The sequence below is a fragment of the Ambystoma mexicanum genome, chromosome 7q (assembly GCF_040938575.1).
Source record: "Ambystoma mexicanum isolate Mex_15411 chromosome 7q, UKY_AmexF1_1, whole genome shotgun sequence".
NCBI classification, from domain to species: domain Eukaryota; kingdom Metazoa; phylum Chordata; class Amphibia; order Caudata; family Ambystomatidae; genus Ambystoma; species Ambystoma mexicanum.
In genome coordinates this window covers 175663843-175688837 of record NC_090941.1, presented here as the reverse complement: position 1 = coordinate 175688837, position 24995 = coordinate 175663843, and the positions used below count along the sequence as shown (strand labels likewise).

At 49.3% G+C, this 24995-nt stretch overlaps 1 protein-coding gene across 1 annotated transcript in view; it reads left to right on the top strand.

Moving 5' to 3' along the window:
* IPO5 (importin 5) overlaps window positions 1–24995 on the top strand; it is a 1138249-nt gene that overhangs the window by 907896 nt on the left and 205358 nt on the right. The window contains exon 22 of the mRNA XM_069640466.1: window positions 24092–24214. Coding sequence (XP_069496567.1) covers window positions 24092–24214 — 123 coding nt within the window. The remainder of the gene's footprint in view (window positions 1–24091; window positions 24215–24995) is intronic.

Below are 24995 nucleotides of genomic sequence, written 5' to 3'. Positions count from 1 at the left end.
GGGATGACCTAGATTATGTCCCCCTTGCATGCAAGTTTAAATTGTAAAAAAGACAGAAATCATTGGCGATTTACAACCACAGTTTTGATGAGAATGTTCTGGCCGTGAAAAGAAAACTGCTGCACAAAGATTTAAGGGTCTTCAGGCAAACATAAAACCAGGATGGCCGTGAATTGGTAAGGAAAAGGAAGCAAAAGTATAAAAACTGGCTGGCCTCTTGCAAAGCGTCATTGTGGCAGAAGAGATGCTTTCCTTGAAGGGAATCGGTGTTCGTACTTGGCGAATGATAAACCTGCACCTCTAAAACTCTGGCTCCGATATCAAATATGGTCACGGAAGAAAATTGGACTGACCATTATAAGAACTGTTAGGGAGCATTCTCAAAAATATGCAAATTACCTCCACCTTGGAGACCCCCAGCAACTTTGCTGGAATTTGAGGCTCTTTTCTCCCACTCTCTTCTGTATTTTAATGTGATTTTGAACACTGTTTTCTATGGTGTTTTGGAGCCTGACAAACTCCATAGGCATCATCTTTTGCATTGTCACACAGCACCTTCAGTGCAGTGGCACAGGGATGTGTTCCGGATTTCCCAAAGGTTTAAATACCCTCTGTGGGATAAACTATTTCCCAGAGCAGTAAAGTGAAATTGACAATGGGGTGCTGGAGGGGTTACCTAGTATCCCCTTTGTCTAGCTTCTCATGTAACATAGGGCCTCATTACACGGTAGGCGGTAAGGGTTTACCGGTATTTTACCGGTAAATCCTTACCGCCTTACTACGAGGTCCCTTTGTGGGTTGGGGATTTTAACGCCTGCTTCTAGCAGGCGTTAAAAATCCAACCAGCAAAGGGACCAGGATGCTAATTACGGTACTGCAATTTGCGGTATCGTAATTAGCGCCTTCCGCATTCCCATTATGCCCTATGGGGCAAAAATGGGAATGGGGGAAGGGGGAATTACCGCCCCGCCAACCTTGGAATAGGGCGGTAATTCCCTTTTCCTCCAAGGCGGTACCAGTAAATTACCAGCATGAACCATGGCGCTAATAGCGCCATGGTTTACCGCCTACGGTGTAATGAGGCCCATAAAGTTGCTGTAAACAAAGGACTTGCCACTTGCTGGCTGCACTACCACTGTTACTCTTATGTCTCGTCCCCTTTCCTCCACACTGTATGGGCGTCCCTTCCAAGGGACAAGAGACGGAACCTTTTTCACCAGAAAAACCTTCTTCCCCTTTAAATTTAGAGGCGCGTGGGGGTGTTGCCAAGGGAGCATGCGCTGCCCTGACTCTGCCCTCCGGCGCCACACCTCAGTCCCCTTTTCCACGTTGACGGGAACAGGCCAAATTCACCAGTGGCTTTGGCTTGGGCCATGTAATTCCCTGCGCGGATACTTCTGTCTTATCCATCATTCAGATACTCAGTCCTCGGGCGTCATGCTCCTCCCCGGCGCATGTTGACTTCTACAGGGTTCAGCAGGTGTCGTTCCTGCAACGGGCTCTTCCCAACTTCAGACCCCCACTGCCTATGTTGACTTGGCCCAGACTACGGTTGGCAATCATGTTCGGCGTGTGACTCGCTGTCCTCGAAGGCTCTGAATAACAGACTAGCCAGCTGGAGAGAGCTCTTCTAGAAGTCGCCTCCAGAGGATCTCAAGAACTTCTCCAGCGCACCCCGCAAGGGAGACTCCTTCGCAGGGACTCTCCCACGCGAAAGGGGAACGGCCAGGTCCTTCTACCGGCACATGCACTGAGGCTGCTACAGCTACTGGCCTTCGGGTCGAGGGGTCCTCGGATCCTCCCGGGCGCAGTGTCGAGGGACCGGAAGATTCTTGTACCAGGCTTAAACCAGAGGCGCTCTGCCCTTTTACCAGCACAATGGCCGAGGGGCTATGCCCTAACACCGGCAATACGTCTGAGGGGCTATGCCCTAATGCCAGAGCGGGCGCTTATACGTAGCTCTACCGACCCCCGGGTTGAGGATGTCACACCTACAAGGCCGAGACCCGAGGAGCAGGGTAGGCCCAGTGATCCACATGCTAGAGTCTTGGACCAGGCCGGACCCAGCGGGCTGGGCATCACATCACAGGCACGTGGCAGGCAGTTTAACAAAATGGCTGCCACGCCAATCTGGAACACCTGTCCGACGCCATGGGACTGGTTGCAACCAGGTACGTGGCCTATAGTCTACTCTTCATATGCGCAGGGCAGCTTTCCCATGCGTCCATGCGGACTGGGTACGCAGCGGCTCCAGCAGTTCCCCGCTACCCCGTCGGTACCCTCTACCACCTTCGGCCATTGAGGAGGTGCTCTTCGACAAATTCCTCAGCCTCATGAGGTCTCCGCAGATGGGGAGGCTATCATCAAGGACGCAGTTAGGGAAGTCCTTCATGCCATGCTAGATGCACCACAGATGCCTTCATCGGGCACCGGTGCAGCTGCCTTCTGTCTCCACAGCCACCTCTGCTGCCTCCTCAGCTGTCGGCTGCGGTCTCTGTACCCCAGCCTCCGGCTCAATCTACCCCTCCTCCGGATCCGCAGTACACAGATGAGGAGGAAGATCCGGACACGCCATCCTCACCTAGGGCCTTCCATGAACGTCTTGCTGGCCTGGCGGAGTACCTGGGCCTCCCTCAGCCCAAGGTCGAACAACCAGCAGACGCGGTTCTGTCTGAAGTCCTCACAAGATGCCCTTCTGCCAACACAGAGATTCCACTGCAAACCGAGGTAGTCCCCCTGGCCAAGAAGCGTTGGCTCAAGCACCACTCGGTCCAGCTGGTCAACTGACGCCTGGACGCCAAGTACAAGCAGATGTAGGGGGGTACACTCTTGCTCTCGACCCATCCTCCGCCACATTCCTCAGTGATCGCTGCAGCATCACTATACTCCAAACCTCAGTTGTCCTTAGCCGCCGCCTCTGCGGCGCTGCTAGGCAAGGAGGAGCAGATCTTGGAGGCCTACAGCAAGATCTACTCCAATGGCTCCTTGCACCTGCATCAGGCCAACGCAGATGCCATGCTGGCTGCCGCCAACCAACGGTTATGGCGGGAAATGGTGGACTTCCTCCCTGAACTCCCCTCCCAATGCCAATCTCGCTTTAAGGCAGCTGAGGCCAAGTTTGTGGCGCATGACCTCATGGAACCCACAGTAGCGCATATCGATACCTCTGGCCGTGCCATCTGCATTGCCATGGACATGAGGCGCACGGGCTGGCTCCGGGTGACAAAATTCAATCCGGACGTCCAGGAGCGCATCCTAGATCTGCCGTTCGACGGGGGAAGGGGGGTGGGGCCTCAACTACTCTACAAAGAGCTGGACAAGAACAGCTCACAAACGGCAAAGTCCTTGTCCATTCTTACAAAGACCACGCCCAAATCTTACACCCAATCTCAGCAGCACTCGTTTAAGGGTCGTACATATGGAGGGTTCAGCGGCTTTCAGGAACGCAGATCCAGGCAGCTGGACCGCTCACCGTCCCAGAGCTGGCGCAAACAAAAGGGGGTCAGGGGGTGAAGGCTTTTTCCAGTCCTCAGCCTCCGAGGGAAAGAAGACATGACACGCCCCTTCGCGGTCCACCTGTCTACGGTGGGTGGCAGGCTTGCTATCCACGCACATTTCTGGTGCCAGAATTTCACGGACCCCTGGATCCTCTCTGTAGTATCCACGGGGTACCGCCTACCCATCCCAGCCTCTCCTCCCTCCTGCCCTCCACTCCCACAGGTTGGGACAGCAACTCTTTTGGCGGAGATCCGGTCGCTCATAGAGAGCCAGGCAGTGGAGGAAGTTGCAGCCTCCCAGCGAGGCTTTGGCTTCTACTCCAGGATTTTCGCCATTCAGAAGAACCAGGCAGGCCTGAGAGGTGTGCTGGAACTTTCCACCCTCAACCTGTGCTTACCCCACAAAAATTTGATGGTTACGCAAGCTTTTATAGCGGAGACATTGGACAAGGGAGACTGGATGTGCTCCCTGGACCTGAAGGACGCGTACCTACACATCCCAATTTGGCAGCCCCATCGTCCCTTCCTCCAGTTCACAATCATGGGCTGCCATTTCCACTACAAAGTCCTTCTGTTTGGCCTCAACTTGGCCCCGAGGGTCTTTACCAGGCTCATGAACGCTGTAGCGGCCTTCCTCAGAGCGCAGGACCTCCACAACTACCCATACTTCGACTGGCTCTTCAGGGCTACATCTCGGGAGGCGGTTCACCACTCATCCCATGCCCTTATGAACACACTAAACGACCTGGGCTTCTCGCTCAACCTCAAGAAGTCATAGCTGCTCCCCACGCAGACTGACATTCCTGGAACTCATTTGGGACAAGTGCTCAGGGTTTTCCCGTCGAAAGACAAGATCTCGGCCCTCAAGAAGGCCACTGCCCACTTCCTCAGCAGAGAGGTGACCTCAGCATGATGGTACCAACATCCACTGGGTCTTTTTGCCGCACACAAGACCAAGGATGAGAAGGATTCAGATGCACTTCGCAGGCTCATGGAATCCGGAGCAGGGCGCACAATCGGAGATGATAAACATTCCTCCATCTCTCCACCCGGACCTAACTTGGTGGTCCATGAACTGCAATCTACGGACGAGCAAGCCTTTTCAGCCGTCCCCTCCGCAGGCCACCTTCACCAGACTCCTCGCTCACAAGGCTGGGGATCCACCCTGGAAGATCTCTCGGTCCACAGCACCTGGACTCAAAAGGAGCAGGAATACCACATCAATTGGTTGGAGATCAACGCCATCTGGCTAGTGCTCAGAGCATTCCTCCCACTCCTCAAAGGCAAGGTTGTCCTCATCCAGACAAACAACTCGACCAGCATGTACTACGTCAACAAGCAGGGAGGCACCAGATCCCCCCCCCCCCCCCCTCCTCTGAAGACTGGCGATCAGCATGTGGGAATGGGCTTTGGGAAAAGAAATGTACCTCTCGGCAGTCCACTTCCCGGGGGAATCCAACCTGGAGGCGGACAGCCTCAGCAGGCTGGGAGCAGACAATTGAGTGGCAGCTAAATGACCTTGTTACTCAGATCTTCAGCAGGTGGTGTCATCCCCACGTGGATCTTTTTGCCACCTGGCACAAGAAGTGCCCCCAGTTTGCATCCTGGCAAGGGAACGGCCCAGGATCGCTGGACGACGCATTTCACCTAGTCGACCGGCTATGAACGCCTAGGCCTTTCTGCCCACACCTCTGGTACACAGTAATTTGCTAGATCAAGCAGTCTCACCGACTCCGCATCATTCTGATAGCTCCATGGTGGCCGGCCAGGCCATGGTTTTCGGAGCTCCTGGGCCTTTCGGAGGTGCCACAGATACATCTTCCGAAAGGCCCAGTACATCATCTGGCTCAGCAGGGAGGCAGAATCATCAGCCCCACGCCAGGGAAACTAGCCCTCACGGGGTGGTACCTGAGCAGGTAACGCTTGGGCACCTTAGCCTCTCACAGGCCAATCAGGAGATCATACAGTGCGCCAGGAGCAAAGCCACCAAGGCGCAGAACAGCCTCTGGACAGAATCCAAGGTAATTGACCTGTTGACTTGCAATTTGGACGACGTGCTCTCCTTTTCAGCACACCTCGCTCATTTGGGAGTACAGGTCGACACCTGCCATACATACCTTGCAGCCATTGGGGCGTACAGGAACTCGGAAGAAGGCATTTTTTCCTCCTCCAACCCTATCGTCAAACCTCTGACTGGTCTCGCTAGGCTCTACCCGCCCGTCAAGAGACCGCACCTTGTTTGGGACCTTAATATAGTCTTGGGCACTCTGGCGCACAAACCATTCGAGCCAATGGCGTCCGTGGACATTGGGCTGGTCACCATCAAGTCGGCCTTACTACTCTGTTTTACCTCGGCTCGCAGAGTCGGCAAGATTCAGACGCTGGTCGCCTCTGAACCATATACCAACTTTCACAAGGACAAAGTAGTCATGAGGACTCGCCCAGCATTTCTGTCCAAGGTTCCATCCGCATTTCACCTGAACGAGGAAATGGTCCCTGATCCCAAGGATGATGCACAGAAAGTGCTGCACTGCCTGGATGTCAGGCGTGCCCTCCAATTCTTCTTGGACAGGACCAAGGGCTTCCGCAAGTCGGATGCCCTGTTAGGCGGCTCGAGGCCGGGCTACCAGGCTTCCATATCCCACTGGATGGTCGCTGCCATCAAGGAAGCGTATGAAGGTCGGCACATGCCGCTCCCGGCCAACATGCATGCCCACACAGTCAGGACCAAGGCAATGGCCATTGCATTCCAACGCCATGTCCCGTGGCAAGTCATAGGCAGGGCAGCTATCTGGGCCTCCCCCTCGGCTTTCTGCAAGCATTACTGTTTGGATGCCTGCTTTAGATCTGATGCCGGTTTCGGGCAGGCGGTTCTCTGGAACCTATTTGCTTAAGGGGGGGTCTCCTCTCCACCCTGGGGCTACAGTTGTAATCACCCATACAGTATGGAAGAAAGGGGACAGGACATAAGAGTAATTAAGTTAATCACTGTAGTGACTAACGTACTTCGTCCATAGTCCCCTTTCCTCCATACGTCGCACCGACCCCCCAACCCCCAATACTGGTGTCATTGGGCAATGTTAAATCTATTGACGCGTCGATGGGGACTGAGGTGTGGCGCTGGAGTGCAGAGTCGGGCAGCGCATGCTCCCTGGGCCGCGCCCCTGTGCACCTCTAAATTTAAAGGGAAGGTTTTTCTGGTGAAAAAGGTTCCGGCTCCCGCGGCCTTGGAAGGGACGCCCATACAGTAAGCAGGAAAGGACTATGGACGAAGAGTACATTAGTCACTACAGTGAGTAACTTATAATTTATTGCCTGTTTTACCTATTTATTTTTATTTATTATGCAGCTCTTCTCTGTACTTTCCACTCTCCCTTCCATCCACTTTTCCCCTTTCCCATGCACTTGTGCGTTCTCCATGTCACTGGGCCTAGTAAGATTATGTTCTCCCCTGTTCCCCTCCCTTGCCTTCTCGCGCTCTGAAAAATGTGTATGAGCGCGATGCAAATAAAATATATCCTACCCTTTCCTCGATGAATGGCTGGTGGCAGTCGTTTTATTACCATTATGTGATTTTACTGTGGGGTGCGTTCGCATCCATGGGTGCCGTTTTTGTCAAGATGGCCCAAGTCGTCTTTTTTCGCCATTTCTTTGTGGAAAGGTCCTCCTTGAGATTTACTCTGCGCGCCAAACCAGGTTTGGTATGTTAGCTTTGCCTTTGGCAGGATTCGTGAGTGAAGCCCACGTCTGGCTCCAGGGTGTCTGGGGTGAGTGGGGGTGCCTGAAACTCCCTGTGCTTAGTCTCCTCGGAGACCAATGCACTCTGTAGTGATTGGCCGGCTTACTGTCCAGCAAGGACAGCCACCCTGCTGGGTGACTGGTGGCTAGGCTGGAATGAATGGGAGAGAACTGAATAAACGGCAAGGCTTTTGGCTTGGAAGGCAGTCGACCACTGGATGAAGGAACCGAAGAACTTTAAGGGGACGCCTGCTACCTGGACCATTGGTTTGCCCGGTAAAGCCATGCTGCTGTGCTGAAACTCCACATTCGTATCGACAGAGAAGAAGCCCCTGGAAGGACGACTTCTCCCCTTGAGTTGGTTGGACCAATCCACACCAGAATAAGCCACCTAGACATTCGCTCGGAGCTGGTTGAATTTCCAGAGAGTGCTGCTGGAAACCAAAACACCATGGGGAGGAACGCCAGATTGTGTGTTGCTTTTAAGCTGGCCAAGAGTTCCAGGAAGATCCTGCGGACTCCCAGGAAGCAGGACTGACCGAGCCTAAGCCCCCTTCAACAGAGTGCGGCACCCCAAAAGCAAGGAAAGGCCATCTCGACAGCCAGGAACCGCAATGTTGCTATTTGCGGTAGACTCAAAGAGCTGAAACACCGAAGAGCCACTTGTTTGAACATTGCCAGTTGCGAGCAGTGACCGTCCCATTGCAGTGCGGGAGTCCCCAGAAGTCCTCCCCCTTGTCCCCACGACTGAGGCCCTGGAACAGTGAGATCTGCAGAGCTGCTCAAGAACAGAAGTCATCTGCTGCACTCTTTCTTCAATACTAAGGTACCGTAAAAGTCTGAATGAATTTACCTCTTGCTGGAGAGTTGCATCTTCTACTACTCAAAAGTCTAACAGCTTTTGGCCCTACATTGATTCTTCTTTTTCTTCAAAGACTTCTAAAACATTGTACAAAGACTTTTCTTAACTAAACAGAAATGCTTCAGCTCATAAATTGTTGCCCCTTGACTTTGCCTTAGCCTGTTCCACTGTATAACTCTTATTGGGGGACCTGAAAGTATTTGCCTGCGTAAGAATATTTGTGTTCTCTTGTATGTTCTAAATTACTTTTTCCTTTGACTTACTCCTACATGATTCTAAATACAACAGTGATATATTAATGTCCCCAGCACCCTTAGCTATTGAAGTCACCTGAGGTGGTTGGTTGTGTCTGTGGGCCATCCCAAAAGGGTACTCCCTGATTTAGAGATATTAAGAGTGTATTTTGCGAAGTATATTTGAGTGTTGCTGTTCTATTGCTCCCTTCTGAAGGCTTACTCCAACTGACAAATTGTTTATGCAAGAAACCGGGAGTATAAGTGTTTATTTGAATACTTGTCACTGTGAATCTCTGTGTAACTCTCCTACAGCTCACATTGACACCTCTTGAGATGAGCCTGGCTGCTAAATCACGCTACCAACCTGTGTAGTACTGACTTATACCAAAGGTTGGGTTCCTATTGCCAGGAGGTCAGTGTTGTGCACCCAAAAGGCACTGCATACAATCTTGCCTAACAAGAACCAAGTCCAAGGCAGAGTGGACCTTCATCAGCCATTGGTAAAATGTAAAAGGGGCTGGTCATTTTCTTTTGATATGCAGGACTTAGAAATCTTAATTTAAAAAGCGAGCTCTTCAAGTGCTCCACTGCCCGATGGCGTTAAAGCTTGGGGTGGTTCCAGATACGTGGTCTGTGATAATTTTGGCCATGATCAAGAGGGGCGATGGAGCTGAGCGATCCAACTAACACCCTATCGTTCTCTTGGATGTCTTTGGCAAATTATTTGCATCACTTCTTCTGGGGCACTTGCAGAAATGTATCGCTGAGTTTAAGAGATATGATCCTCCTCAAAATGGCTTCATAAAGGAGGTAGGAACGAATTTGAATCTTTTCTTGCTGAACATCTTGCAAGGTTACGCCTTTAAAGGCGGTTCTAATATCTACATGGCCTTTATTGACCTAAAAAGGGCCTTTGACAGTGTGTAAATGCAGTTATGGGCTAAAATTGAAGCCTGGGAATGTCCAATGGATTTGGTTGCTGCGATCAAATCTATATACAAGTACAAGACTTAGTGAGCAGGGGCTACTAACTAAACCGATTGACACGCAACTAGATTTAAAGCAAGGTTGTCCCCTTGCTCCTACCTTGTTTAATGTATTTTTGTCTGATTTGTATGAACTCTTGATTTGGTTAAATCCTTTCACCTGATAATGTGCGAGCAAAAGCTTCCATGGATCCTCTACGCTTAGTCTTGTGCTGATTGACCAGACTCTGATTGGTTTGCAAAGGAATCCCTATGGCCTTAAGACAGTATTGAGTAAGAATTGGTGCAGTCAGACTGGGTCAGACTACACAAGACTAATCTGCTTGGTATTGGGTAACCCACCTTTTGGTATAGGTCTGTACTACACCAGTTGGTAGTGTGACTGAGTAGCCAGGACTATCTCAAGAGGAATAAATGTGACCTGTAGAGCTGTGCAATTGAAATCCGTAAATACAAGTAGCCATGTAACACTTACACTCTTGGTTTCAGTTAGTTATTTAACATCCATTTTAAATAAGCATTCTTTTAAAAAAAGCCATAAGATTGTAACAATAAGAATAAACTTTGAAATTACTTTTCAGAATCAATGAAGCCAGTGAATAACCTTTGGACATGCTTAATACATTTCTCCTACATCCGGAGGTGACTTAGTATTTCCATTTATATATTGCACTAACATACTTTGTAGATTCAGTGTTGCAGAAAGGAAGGGTTAAGGGAAGTAAAAAAGCTTGGAACAGTTTCTCTGAATAATGTGAAGACAACTGAATCCTCCAATGAGCCTTTCCTGGCAGTAAGTGTTTAACAAGCCACAACCTATGGGTGGAGAAACAATACCAAAGTCGATGCATTTAGCAGAGTGCCTGTCAGGTCTCCGCCTTTATTATTACTGTCGGGTTTCTTTTATTATTGTATTGCCCCTTTATTAGAGGTTTTTAGTTTAGTTTGTGTGGGTAGGAATTTTTCTATTGTGGTTGGTTTGGCCTTAGCTTCTTAATACAGAATCCTGGTTCTAGCCCAAGGCAAGATAGAATTTCTCTAACGGCTCTGATTGGCTAGAGAACACAGCAGGACAACAATGAACATTCTAAACTGTCACTCTCTGCCTTTCATCATCATAGCCCCATCTGAGAGGTCATGTGTAGTAGCTGCTCCTGCTGAAGACTTGGGCCTTGTTAATTTAAACTTTCTGGCCCTAGCAGTCGAGCGGCTACTCTTCTGGGGTTTCGGGAGAAGAACCTAGTTTGTCAGAAAAATGATTTAGAGACTGGACATCCTGAAGTTCATTGAAGGTTCATTCAAGAGATAAGTGACTTTCATTTGGATTTTGAAACTATTGCTTAGCAATTCATCTAGAGTCATTTCAAGTGAGAAAACGTAAAATTTGTGCTTTGAATTGTAACTCTGAACTGTTTATTCAAGTGCACAAACTTTGGCGTTCGTTTTTAAAATAAGCGCGAAATTTGACTTGTGAACGCTTCGTTCGTAACACGCGTGACGTGTTTATCTTAGGCGCGCGATTAGTCTCCTGCGCGTGCGTACCCTCTACTGCTACGAGTTTTCTTCAGGGCGTGTGTCAGATTGCTATGGAATTTCAAGCGTGTGAGTTCTTCAGCGCGCGGGACCTACAGTACGTGTTTTCTGGCGCGTGTGTTCTTAGCGCAAATGTTCCAAGCGCGGGTATTCTTCAGTGCTAGTTCTGCCGCATGTGTTCTGCAGCGCAAGGTATTTTCAGCGCGTGTTTTTTCACTCGCGGGATCTCCAGCGCGCGTGTTTTCCCAGCACGCGCGTTATTTGTGCGTCACAGTGGCAACTTGTTTTGAACTCAAAAGAAAATAAGGAAGAACATAATTCATTAAAGACAACCTTTACTGGAACTATATTCAGTTTAAAAAGACAAAGGTCAAGGTTTTCCAGGTCTGCTAAAAATAAGGAAGTTGCTGCTGATTTCAAGAGACTCAAGTAAAGAGGTAGAAAGATTTTCAGCAACTTCAGTCTTCTCTAAGAAATTTTAGGAGAAGAACCAGGTATGATTCTTTACACTTTAGTTATGGATTGAAAGTCGTTTACATCACGTGGTTAAGTAAGTAATGTGAGGATTTGTGTCTGTTTATATATTCACTGCAGGTTCAGCATCGGCTATTCCTGAAGCCATCAACCTTGTGTTTTTATGTTATCCACTTCCCCCTTTCCCTTAGGGGTGTAGTTAACAGAGCTGAGTTTTATTTAGCTCTGAGAATTACATTTCAGGGGGATTGTTGGGGGTTCAGCAGCTTCCGCGGACACAGGAATCCTTTCAGCCTGACAGTGCCTTTATGGACCCAGGACAGGCAGTCATTTGGACAATGTCTACAGTTCTGATGCACTTCTTGGATAAAGGTCTTGCACAAAGTTACTTTCAGAAAAATCACTTGTGGGGACAAAAGCTGTTAATCCTGTGCAAAGGGAGAATCAATTCGGTAAGTAAGTAGGAGCAAGTCTCGAGTGAGACAACACGACTTAAGGCAAGATGGGAAATACCCCCACCTTTGGTTAGAAGAAAGAGGTCCAGCTGGATTCAGTCTTGCTCCAGCCAAGCAGCCCTGGTTCCTGGGTCTCAGTTGTGGGGACAAGAGGGAAGACTTTTGGAGGGCTTCTGCTGCAGTACTCTGGAAGGTCATCGGCAGCTATGGGTTTTCTTAGTTTCAACGGCAAACAGCACTGGTGCAGAGTGCTGCACACTGGTTGAACTTTCCGTGCTCCCTCGTTCCTGCACTCTGGATCAGGATTTTGGGAGGGTCCTCAGGGGGGTCTTTAGGAGGCTCCTGTGGGGTCAGGGGGTCTTTAGGAGGTGCCGGGTGGGAGGAAGTCTTTAGGAGGTGCCGGGGGCTTTTGGCCGGATTCGTTCTGCGGCAGACGTTGCACTAGACTATGGACACTCGACACATCGCATAGGGCTTCTGCAGCAACGGAGAGGCACAGCAAGTCGGGGATGGCATTAAGTGGAGTTAGTCTCTGGGTTAGTTGGTCCCACTTACCCAAGGGGAGAAGTTCCGTCTGAGCTTCTCTCTCGGGGTAATAAGGGTTAGCACAGCAGCAGGGCTTCACCGGGCAATTGAATCTCCAGGAGGTTGCAGCAGCCTTTTCTTCACAGTTTCTTCTTCGGATGTTTCTTCCAGTGGTCGACTCTGCCTGTAGTCCCAAGAAGCTCGCCCTTTTAAGCAAGATTTCCTAATCGTGCCCAGCCTAGGCTGTCAATCACATAGCAGGGTGGCTGTCCTTTTGGGACAGCCAGCCGCCCAATCGGGACAGGTTTTGTGCAGGTATTCCTGGAGACAAAGGACAGGAGTTTCGGGACCCTCCCTCACATCCTGTCCTTTCAGACCCAATGGACCCAGGGGCAGGTTTCAGGACAGAAGCCTGCCAAAGGCAAAACGAAAAAAAAGAGCTCAAACCTGGCTTGGCGCACAAATTAAAACCCAAGATAAGACCTCTAAACAGAAAATGTCGAGAAATGACGGCCATTTTGACAGAATGGTCACCCATGGGTGCTATACTGCACCTGAGGGTTCAGCCTGTGGTAGAAAAACTCAATGGTAAGAACAATTAAACCACTGCCACCATCCATTTAAAGTAGTGAAAGGTAACAAAAAAATGTAAATGGGAAAGTCGGGTAAGGGGCTACTAAGTAACCCCAGCACACCTCATAAGATGGTGGGTGCTGGACCTACAGAGTAAAGTCAATTTCACTTTACTATTCTTGAGAACTTTAGTTCACACAAGAAAAGGTACTTGGACCTTATGAGAAATCCAAAGGATTTCTCTGACACTGCACTGAAGGTGCTGTGTCACCATACAAAAAGCAGACTCCAAAAACAGTGAAAACACAAAATCCAAATTGAAACATGAGGGAGAAAAAGGTCCCACTCACTCAGAACTAAACATTAAACAATTCTAAGTCCAGCAAAAGATCTGGGGGTCTCTAAGGTTGAAGGGAATCGGCACAGAAATAAAATGTCACCGAACAGTGTTTCTGAAGTCCAACTAAGGGCTTAGTAAAACTATTCAACTGAGGCAGTACAAGACTCCACTCTAATAAAAGGCTGTGCCACCTGAGTATATGGTAGCGTAGACTGAGCAGCCATGCTATTAAGAGGAAGAGGGGGCTGTCGGAAAGTACATAGAACCTCATAGATCTCTCTTCCTTAGACTCCTCTTGCAGATTGGCGCTTGACTCTAAACTAGCTTCCTCATTATCTTTGACATTTCTTTTCTTTCAGAGTCAGACCCCTGGTTTTACACAGCTTTCACTTGTTCTACTGTTAGGACAATCAGGGCTGCCTCATTAAAGTTATCCATATTTGGCATGTTACAATTGCTTAACTTTTTGGTGGAGCTAAGCTTTGTGGCTGGTATAGTTGGGCACGAGTACAGCAAATGGTCAATGCAACCAATCCCACCGCCTGCCACTAGTGTTGCACAATAATTTATGTAGTAACACTGTGTGCAACTACACACCACTTGTCTACTTGGTATTAGGTAACACCTTTTGGTATAGGGCTGTACTACACAAATTGGTAGTAAGACTGAGCTGCCAAGAGGTGTAAATGTGAGCTGTAGCAATGTAATTCGCAAATACAAGTAGCCGAGGAACACTTACACTCAAGATTTGTTCTAAATGGTTATTTAACATCAATTTTAAATAAGCGTTCTTTAAACAGGGCAAGAAATGTAACCATCAAATATACTTTTCCAGAATCAGCATATGCTTAGTAAATACTGTTTAGAGATATTTACTCTTACATCCGTCCCCTTTTCTCCATACTGCATGGGCGTCTCTTCCTAGGGACGGGAGACGGAACTGTTTTCACTGGAAAAACCTTCTTTCCCCCTTTAAATTTAGAGGCACGCAGGGGTGCGGCCCTGGGAGCATGCGCTACACTGACTCCGCCGACCGGCGCCACACCTCAGTCCCCTTTTCCGTGTTGACAGGAATGGGCCGATTTTCACCAGCGCTCCTGTGTTTGGCTTCAGTCATGTAATACCACGCGGTCTTCCCCAGATACTTTCTTCCATCAATCAGGCACTTGGTCCTCTGGCGCCACGCTCCTCCTCAGTGCATGTTGACTTCAGCAGGAGGGGCTCTTCCCTACATCAGATCCCCATGCTCTTTGCCTACGCTGCCTTGGCCCCGTCCACAGATGGGAGGGTTGTACCACATACTTTCTTCGCGTGCCCTGAAGAACAGACTCGCTAGGTGGAGGGAGCACTTCGAGAAGTCTCCTCCAGAGGACTTGAATGACTTTGTCAGACATAAGTCAAGGCCCAAGGGAGGGCTGCTCTTTTCCAGCGCACCCCGCAAAGGTGACTCGTTCCCAAGGAACGCCCGAGCAGGAGGAACCTCTCAGGTTCTCACACCAGCACGGGTACCAAGGCTAGCTCAGCTACTGCCTGCCATGCCGAGGGGGTCTGTAGATCCTTCCAGGGACGGTGCTGAGGGACTGCAAGGTTCTTTTACCGGGTGTGCTCCCGAGGGGCTACGCCCTTGTACCAGCAACATGGCCAAGGAGGCACCTGCACGCAGCACTATGGCTACTCCGCCGAGGGCCCACGCCTACCAGACCTCAGCCTGAGGTGCAGGGCAGAGCTCATGCTCCAAGAGTCCTGGAGGAGACTGGGGCCAGTGAGCCAAGCACCTAGACTTCGGCACGTGGTGTGCAGCTCGACAAGATGGCCGACGTGCCAAACAAATGTCTGCTCGTCAGATATCTGCCCGAGGAACAGAGCAAGTGGGTGAATGAGTTATAAGGTGGGACTGGTGTCAACCAGGTATGTGGCCTACTGCTTATCCATCAGCAGCGCAGGGCAGATTCCCCCTCCAACCAACTAGACAGAATACGCACTGGCCCCAGCAGCTGGCCGCGATCCTGTTAACATCACCTGCCACCCCACTGGCCTGCGAAGACAGGTTATTTGATAAGTTCCTCACACATGAGATCTCCTCAGATGGAGGCCATCCTCGGTGATGTATTCAGGGACATGCTCCCTCCGGCCCCGCTGCCCACGCCCTTAGTCATTCCTCCTATGGCTCCAGCGCTTCAGGCCCCGTTGCAGCCCACACCGGCTCCTTCGATTCCAGCTCCCCTGCCTGCCACAGTTCAAGTGGTTCCATACCAACCTCTGACTCTGGTCTCCACACCTCAGCCCTCGGTGCCCAGCACTCCTCCAACCGCTACGTACCAGCAGGACACCCTGGTGGACATATGTAAGAAGATCCTGACATGTCCTCTTTAGCCAAGGTCTTCCACAAACAACTTGCAGGGCTGGCAGAGTACTTGGGCCTTCCTCAACCCAAAGTTGAACAACCGGAGGCAGGAGTTCTTGACGAAATCCTCACTCTACGCACCACAGCTAGAACGGGGATTCCGATGCAGCAGGACGTTGTCGCCTTGACCAAAAAGTGGTGGCTCAAACCCGATGCCTGGACGCCAAATATAGGCAAATTGAGGGAGATACTCTTGCTGTTTGCCCACACTCTTTGGTAATTGCTGCCGCATCACTCTACTCAAAGCCTCAGTTGTCCTCTGCAAGGAGAAGATCTTGGAGGCGTATGCCAAAAAGTTTTATGCTAACGCTTCGTTGCAACTTCGTCAAGCCAACGCAGATGCCATGCTGGCAGTGGTTAACCAGAGGCTTTGGTGGGAAATGGCCAACTTCCTTCCAAAACTTCCAGTGCAGAGCTGTCTCGCTTCATGACTTGACTGGCAGAGGCTAAAATGGTGGCGCAAGACATCATGGGGTCCACTGTGGCCCACATCGACACCTCTGGCCAGGCTATATGCATTGCCACAGACATAAGGACTGCCTGGCTCTGGCTGCTAAATTTAACCCAGACGTCAGGAACGCATATTGGACCTTCCATTCGGGGGTGGCGACCTCTTCCACTCCACCACCGATGAGGATCTAGATAAAGAGACAGTTTGCAAACTGCAAAGTCTTTATCCTTATGAAGGCCATGCCCAAGGCGCACACCAGTCACGTCCGCGCTCCCACAAGGGCAGACGTCCAGAGGGTTCTGTGGCTTCCAAGTGCGGAGGTCCAGGCAGTCTGAAGGAAGGCATGACGCGTTCCTTCTGGTCCACATGTCTCCAGTGGGGGGGGGGGGGGCAGGCTTGCCTTCCACGTGCAATTTTGGCACCTGAACTTCGCAGACCCCTGGATCCTCTGTGGTATCCTCAGGGTACCACATACCAGTCCCTTCTCCTCCCTCCCCTCCCACAGATTGGGACAGCAACTCTGTTGGCAGAGATCCGGTCGCTCGTCGAGAGCCGGGCAGTGGAAGAAGTCCCAGCCTCCCAGAGAGAATTGGGATTTTATTCCAGTATTTTCGCCATACAAAAGAACCACTAGGCTGGCCTGAGAGTTGTGCTGGACCTATCCACCCTCGACCTCTCCCTCTTCAAAAAATACAAGATGCTAACGCCAACGCTCATTGCGGAGACGCTGGACAGGGGAGACTGGATGTGCTCCCTGGATCTGAAGGACTCTTATCTGCACGTCCCTATCTGGCAGCCGCATCGCTCCTTCCTACATTTTAGGATCATGGGCTGCCATTTCCAGTACAAGGTACTACCATTTGGCCTCAACTCAGCCCCCATGGTATTCACCAGACTCATCAATGTGGTGGCAGCCCTCCTCGGGGCCCAGGACCACCATGTCTACCCGTACCCAGACAACTGGCTCATCAGGGCGAGAGCTCCAAAGGGAGTTATACACACCACCTCTGCACTCATGAACACACTCCACGACCTGGGTTTTACTATCAACCTCAAGGTATCACCTGCAGCCCATGTAGAACCTCACCTTCCTGGGCTTCATCTGGGACACGAACTTGAGAAGGTCTTTCCCTCGGAGGACAACATCACAGCCATCAAGAGGGCCACTATGCACTTCCTTACCAGAGCAGTGACCTCGGCCTGGTGGTACCAGCACTTATTGGCCATCATGGCAGTGGTCAGGATGAGGAGGGTACAGCGGAGCTAATCAGCATACCTCCTCTCCACTCAGACCTCTCATGGTGGTCAAAGGACTGCAACCTGCGGGCAGGCAAGCCATTCCGGCAGCAGACCATGCAGGTCACCCTCACTACGGACTCCTCCCTGCAAGCCTGGGTTGCCACTCTGGACAACCTCCGCATCCACAGTCTGGATGCGGCAGGAACAGGGGTTTCCTATCAATTGGCTGGAGCTCAGGGCTATCTGGCTAGCCCTCAGAGCTTTCCTTCTCATTGGAGGCAGGACAGTGCTTCTCCAGACAGACAACTCAACCAGCATGTACTATGTCAACAAGCGGGGGGGGGGGGGGTACCAGGTCCCCTCCACTATGCAGCCTAGCAGTTAGCATGTGGGAATGGGCCGTGGAGAACCTCTACCTCACAGCCGTCCACCTCCCTGGGCAGGCCAACTTGGATGCGGACAGGCTCAGGCTGGGAGCGGAAAATTACGAATGGCAGTTGAACGACCAGGTGCTGCAGGTGGCCTTCGACACATGGGGCCACCGTCGGGTGAATCTATTTGCCTCATGGAAGAAATGGAGGTGCCATCAGTTCGCGTCTTGACAGGACCCCGTCTCGTTGGACGCATTGCAGATTCCATGGGAGGGCATGACCGCCTATGCCTTTCCACCCACACCCTTTATCCCCAAGATAATCCGCAGGATAAAAGACGCTTGGCACCTCAGCATCATTTTGATAGGCCTCTGGTGGCCGACGAGACCTTGGATCGGAACTCACAAACAGACCACCCATCACCTTCCGCAGGGCCCAGCACATCTCCTGTCTCAGCAGGAGCGCAAAGTACTCCACCCTGCTCCTCAGAAGTTAGCCCTTGCAGCGTGGTTCCGGAACAGATCACCCTCAAGCACCTGAACCGATCTCCGGCCAACCTTGATCATTCAGGGCGCTAGAAGCAAGACTACCAGGAGCCAAAACAAGAGTAAATTAAGTGGATTCGGTCACTGGGCCAACTCTAAGTAGATGGACCCGCTTAGGTGTACGCTGGACGAGGTGCTCTCCTTGTCACACCTCGCTCACTCAGGCGTGTAGGTGGACGCATGTTGCACCTATCTGGCAGCCATAGGGGCAGGGGAGTTGCTAGGTCTGGAAAAGACCCGGGGCTACGCTGATGTCGGAACTGTTTGGACTCGGGGCTAGCTAGTCTTTTGGCTGTAGCTCCTGAGATTCTATCCGGGGCTACAACCAAAAGATCAGAGGCTATAGCCCCCCTAGCAATGCCCCTGCATAGGGGCCTATTGAAATTCGCAGAAGGAAACCTTTTCCTCTTCCAAACCAATAATCAAGCATTTGGCGGGCTTGTCCAGGCTCTACCCGCCCATCAGGAAGCCACACCCCGAGTGGGACCTCAATGTGGTGTTGGGTGCCTTGGCGCACACCATTCGAGCCAATGGCATCCACGGACATCAGGCTGGTCACCATTAAGACAGCGTTGCTAGTGGGACTCGCCTCCGCTCGCAGAGTCAGCGAAATCCAGGCCCTGGTGGCTTCAAAGCCCTAAACCATTTTCCACAGGGATAAGGTGGTCCTGCAGAGTCTCCAGGCATTCCTACCTAAGGTACCCTTTGTGTACCATCTGAACGAGGAAATGGGTTTGCCCACGTTTTTCACTGACCCAAAGGACTAGGTTTAGTCTTGCACTGTCTGGATGCCTGGTGCTCTCTGAAATTCTATCTGGACAGGACCAAGGGCTTCTGCAAATCGGACGCTCTATTTGCCTCCTTTGGCGGATCCATGCCCGGCTATCAAGCATCCAAGGCTTCGCTGATGGATGGTTGCGGCCATCAAGACTGCCTGAGGGGCAGCAGAATCCGGCGGCAGGTCCTGTGTCTAGTCATAAGCAGGGCAGCCACCTGGGCCACCCCTTTGGCTTTCTGCAAGCATTACTGTTTGGATGCCGGCTCCAAGTCAGACGCGGCCTTCGGACAGGCGGTTCTGAGAAACTTTTTTGCTTAAGGGGTCTCATCTCGAGCCTGGGGCTACATTCAGTTGTAATCGCCCATGCAATATGGAGGAAAGGGGGCGGGACGTAAGAGTAATTGTAAGTTACTCATTGTAGTGACTAACATACTGTTAGTCTGCTTTCCTCCATACATCCTTCCACCCCCCCACCTCCCCAATTAATACTAGTGTTATTAGGCAATGTTAAATATTGTTGCTGCTCAATGGGGATCTAGGAGTGGTGCTGTTGGGCGGAGTCAGGATAGCGCATGCTCCCAGGGCTGCGTGCCTATAAAAAAATGTAAATGGCAAGGTTTTTTTCTGGTGAAAGGTTCTATCTCCTGTCCATAGGAAAGGACACTGATGCAGTATGGAGGAAAGGGGCCTAAGGACTAAGAGTATGTTAGTCACTACGGTAACTTATAATTAATTGAAATAGAAACTCAGATAGACCTCTCCCTGTGATAATCCAGGTAGGTTTTTAACTTTATATAGCGCTTCATACATGGTTCATCCAACATCTAGGCATGGGATTAGTATACCTCAGTTGATACTGTTTACGACCTCTGAAGGATGTTGGCCAGTAAGAGATCTTGGCTAGTTGGGCACTGGTTGCTGCAAGCTGTGCATGATCTGTAGGTTTGAATCCCGGCAAGACCAACTCAGCCTTTCATCCTTTCGAGGTTGACAAAGGAGAACCAACTTCGGTTTGGTGGTGATTGTGATAAATGTTTCTTCAGCGCTTTGCCAAACGCGCTGTTAGGGAGAATTCTCATAAATGTGCCAATTCCCTTCACCTTAGTGACCCCTAGCAACTTTGCTGGATTTTGAGGACTTGATTTTTTTTACCGAGATTGGGAGCCTTTTTTCCCACTTATGTATTTTGATGTGCGTTTTACTCTTGTGTTCTTTGATTATGGAGTTAGACCACTCCATAGGCATCATCTTTCAGGGCACACGATCTTACAATAGAGTTCTTTAGGGGTTACTTAGTATTCCCCTATGTCTAGAAACTCATGTAGCAGTCAAATGCTATCCTTTCCTCTCTAAATGGCTGGTGGCAGTGGTTTTACAACTAACTACCATGATTTTTCCCAACCGTGAACAGTAGCGTTAAATCGCTGGAACCATGTTTTTCAAGATGGAGCCTGAGCTTCCTTTGTTTAAACGGGACCCGGTCTTTTTTCGCCATTTCTTTTTGGAAAGGTCCTTCTAGAGTTTCTCTGCGCGCCAAACCAGGTTTGGTCCCTTTGTTCCTACGCCTTTGGCGGGCTTCAGGACTGAAGACCGCCTCTAGCGCCCGAGTGTCTGGGGTGGGCAGGAAGTGAGGGAGGTGCCCAGAATTCCCTTTGCTTGGTCTCATAGGAGACCCGAATGCACTCTGGCGTGATTGGCTGGCTGACTGTCCAGCAAGGACAGCCACCCTGCTGGGTGAGTGGCAGCTAGGCTGGAATGAATTTGAGGAAACAGTTTAAAAGGCGAGTCTCTTGACTTGGAAGGCAGAGTAGACTAATGGAACAAAAGAACCGAAGACTACTTCGAAGAAGACGGCTGCTGCAACTCCTGGACCATTGGTTTGCCTGGTGAAGCCCTGCTGCAGGGCCAAATCGCCAAGTTCATCTCGATGGAGAAGCCCTTCAAGGACGACTTCTCCCTTTTGAGTTGTTGGGACTAATCAACTCGTAAGCCACCTGGATACAATTCTCGGAGCTGGTTGTATTTTCCTCACAGTGGTGCAGGAAACCGACTAGCCAGGGAGAAGGACACCAGTTTGTGTGCTTGACTACAGCTACCGGTATTGAAGATTTGCCTGTCCTGGAGACTCGCCTTTTAAAGTGTCTCCCATTCATTCCAGCCTAGCTGTCACTTGCCCAGCAGGGTGGCTGTCCTTCCAGGACATTCAGCCAGCCAATCCCACCAGAGTGCATTTGGGTCTCCTAGGAGACCAAGCACATGGTGTTTCAGACACCTCCCTCACTCCCTGCCAACCCCAGACACTCGGACGCCATGGGTGGACTTTTTTGTGGCGAGTTTTGAAGCCCGCCAAAGGCGCATGAACAAAGGGACCAAACCTGGTTTGGCGCGCAGAGTTAAACACCAGAAGGGCCGTTCCACAAAGAAACAGTGAAAAAAGATGACCAGAGTAAGAGGGGTCTTGGGCGCCATATGGAAAAACATGGCGGCCCCGATTTTTAGCTATTTGTGTTTGGTCGGGAAAAGTGATGGTAGTTCTTTATCGGCCATTTCAATAGGAAAGGTGACCTTTTGACAGCTTCAAGAGTGTTTAGACATAGGGGATATTAAGTAACCCATCCAGCACTCTATAGGAAGATGTGTGCTGGGTCTTTGAATTTAAAGACTAGTAAAGTCAATTTAACTTTACATTCCCTGGAGAACAGTAGTTCATCCCAGAGAAGGTATTTAAACCTTGGTAAGTCCAAAGGACACCCCTGTGCCACTGCACTAAAGGTGCTGTGTGACACATCAATAAAAAGATGTCTATGGAGTAAACTAAAACTTCATAACCAAAGAACACAAATTTAACGCACATCAAAATACATGAGTCGGGGGGGGGGAGCTCACACTCTCTCCAGGGAAAAAACTCAAAATCCAGCAAAGTTGCTGGAGGTTTCTATGGTGAAGGGAATAAGCACATGTCTGAGAATTCTCCCTAACACGCTTTTTCGAGCAGTGCCTATGCAGTGCAGGTGTCCCCCACCGTCATCCCTCTTGTCCCCACGACTGGGGCTCAGGAACAGCGAGATCTGCAGGAACTGCCAGGAACCAACATCTTCAGCTGCATCTTTTTCTTCATTGTAAACTACTGTGAAAACCCGACCGAGAGAACTTACCTCTCACTGCGAAAGTGCATACAACTTTGGCAAGTTGCAGGCCTAGCCAGATTATGACCCAACATATGAATCTTTCTTTTACAAACTACTTCTGAGAACTTTGGAAAATACTTTTCCATTTAACTTCCAGAACTGCTTTATTCTATACAAGTCTTTAGCCCATTGTATTGGCCTAACCTATTACAATGAGTCAACTCCTCTGTTTTTATTAACTTATGCCTTTTTGCTCCTACTTCAAATGCTCTGAATACCATTTGGATCCTCCTTCAAAGTAGTTTAAATGCCTCAGAACCCGATATTGTGATGTACTAAAGTATATTTGTGTGCTATGGATTGCCTCGTAAGTGTTTTACCCAGAAACCTTGAGTATAAGAGTCTATCTGAATACTTGTGTAGACCTCTGTGTAACACCCTTACAGCTCACATTCCCTCTTGAGATAAGCCTGACTGCTCAGCAGCGCTACCAAAAAACTGTATAGTACGGACTTATACCAAAGGTTGGTTTTGCTTACACCTGTAGTCCTAGTTGTGTGTAGTGGTCCCAAAGGGTACTGCATACAAACTTTGCCTAACCTATATAAACAACTATTTGACCATGAGCTTAGTTATAGAATTTAGCATGGAGTCCTTGCCTCTCTGCACTGTTGTATCATAATATTGGCATACCACTAGGTAGTAATAGCTCCAGGAAATTGGTACTTTCATTAAATATCAAGACTTTTCTGCTATCGAACCTCAAAACGCACAACACATGTTTGCTTTACTATGTAATTGAATAGGTTTTTGTTTTCAACATTTAAATGTATACAGGAGAGATCAAATGGCCAGAACTTGGAGAAATAACGAAAGGTGTAATTTGTCACAATGCAGAAAGCTGCCGCATGTTAGCCATTTCCATACAGTTTTTGGACATGTTGCTGGATGTTGCATACATTTTACTCCCTTGCAAAGCAGACCTTTTTACTCTTGAAATCACATTTCCCCTCATTGTTTAAAAATAGGGAGTAAAATACTGCCACCTCAATCTTATCTGGAACACTGGAGGGGATGAAGCATAAAAATGATAGATCCCCCTAACCGAGAACCCAAGAGGTTCCCAGCAACACTGCACATAGTGTGCTGCAAAAGTGTAACACAAATGCCTTGAAGAGAAATGGAGGAAAGCAAGAGTTCATAGTATAAGGTGAAACAAAAAGAACAGAGTTCCCAAAAGTCAGAGCAAATGAGAATGACTGAGGGGGGGGGGAAAAGGCTATCGTCATGCAGGAGATTGATTGGGAATTTATAATGCGCCTATAAACTGTTTCGAGGTGCAACACGACGAGAGGGTGGGGAGAAAAGGACACACAAACAATTCTACTACACCTTGTGACATTACGATAATGCAACTGCAGTAACAGAAGTGCAGGGGAGAGGGGGTGTGTGTGTGTGTGGGGGGCTGGTCTGCGCAAGGGCCCATGAGAAAGAGTGCCTGGGGAGGCCAGGTGGACAGAGCCAGTGGAAGGAAGGTCCACAAGCTACGTACAAGGAAGGGGCTGAAGGGCTACAAGGGTTAGAGCAGCCTGGTTAATGCAGAGGGAGGGGGAGAGGAAAAGGTCCAGAAAAACATGCTGGGGCAGTGTGGAGGGGAGAGTCTCATTAGGAGATTGGATCATGCATAAATCTTAACAAGAGGCTACTAGGCTAGAATCACTAGTGAGACAGCCTAAAGTATATTGATGTCGGGGGCATATTCTTATTTATACCATGGTCCTTTATTTCCTCAGCAGTAAGTGGTAATGTTTATTTTTAAGCCTGCACTAGATGTGTGTAGGTATATATAATCGGAACTCAAAAGTAAGAAACTGGGTCCTCAAAGCATGTAGAAGAAGCAACCAGATATTTTAAGCCAATTATATTGATCTCACTTTTCTTTTTTCTTTTTTACAGGATGATAGTGATGTTTATGTTCTCACAAAAGTCTCTGATGTTTTACACTCCCTGTTCAGCAGCTACAAAGAGAAGGTGTTGCCATGGTTTGAACAGCTACTTCCATTAATAGTTAATTTAATCGTAAGTATTAATATGCATTGAACATGTGTTAGCTTGAAAGTATTGGTGAATCTGGAGCATAAATGCCTTTCCCACGTGCTTTTGCAAAATTATAGCCTAGGCCTCTCATTGCTTCCTTCCTAGAGATACTTTAGGCACAGTGTCCGGATTAAGTTGAGATTGTAGGTGATATATCTCTTTAAATGTCACCGGAAGTTTGCGTCAGATGGGAAAAGAATTTCTTTACATATGGCAAGAATGTCACTGGGAATGTAAAGCTGATGACGTTGCATACACCACTTGCCACTAAAGGAAAAATACCTATATGGTCTATGGGGATCCAGGCTGTTATATGATGAAAAGAGCCTTGGTGCCTATGTAATTTTAGCTGTCTGTAGCGCAAATGTTTATTAAAGATCCATCCTATTGAAAGTTTATGCATTGAACGTGTATATACATCTGTTTGATTACTATACTTGTAAACCTCTCAGAAAGCCAGCAATATGTTACTAGACTTTTTCTGTCTTGTTGGTGTCTGTTATTAGTTTTTCTGAAGTCCAACTAAGGGCTTAGTGAAACCATACAACTGAGACAGTACAAAACTCCACTCTTAGTATAATATAAGGCTGTACCACTTGAGTATTTGGTAGCGTAGACAGAGCAGCCAGGCTTATCTTAGGAGGGAGAGAGGGCTGTAGCTTGGTACAAATTAATTGTAGCATATAAGTATATATATGGTCAAAAGAAACTGTTGTATTTAAATAGCCCCTTTTTTAAGTAGGCCAAGAGGAATCTTGGGAAC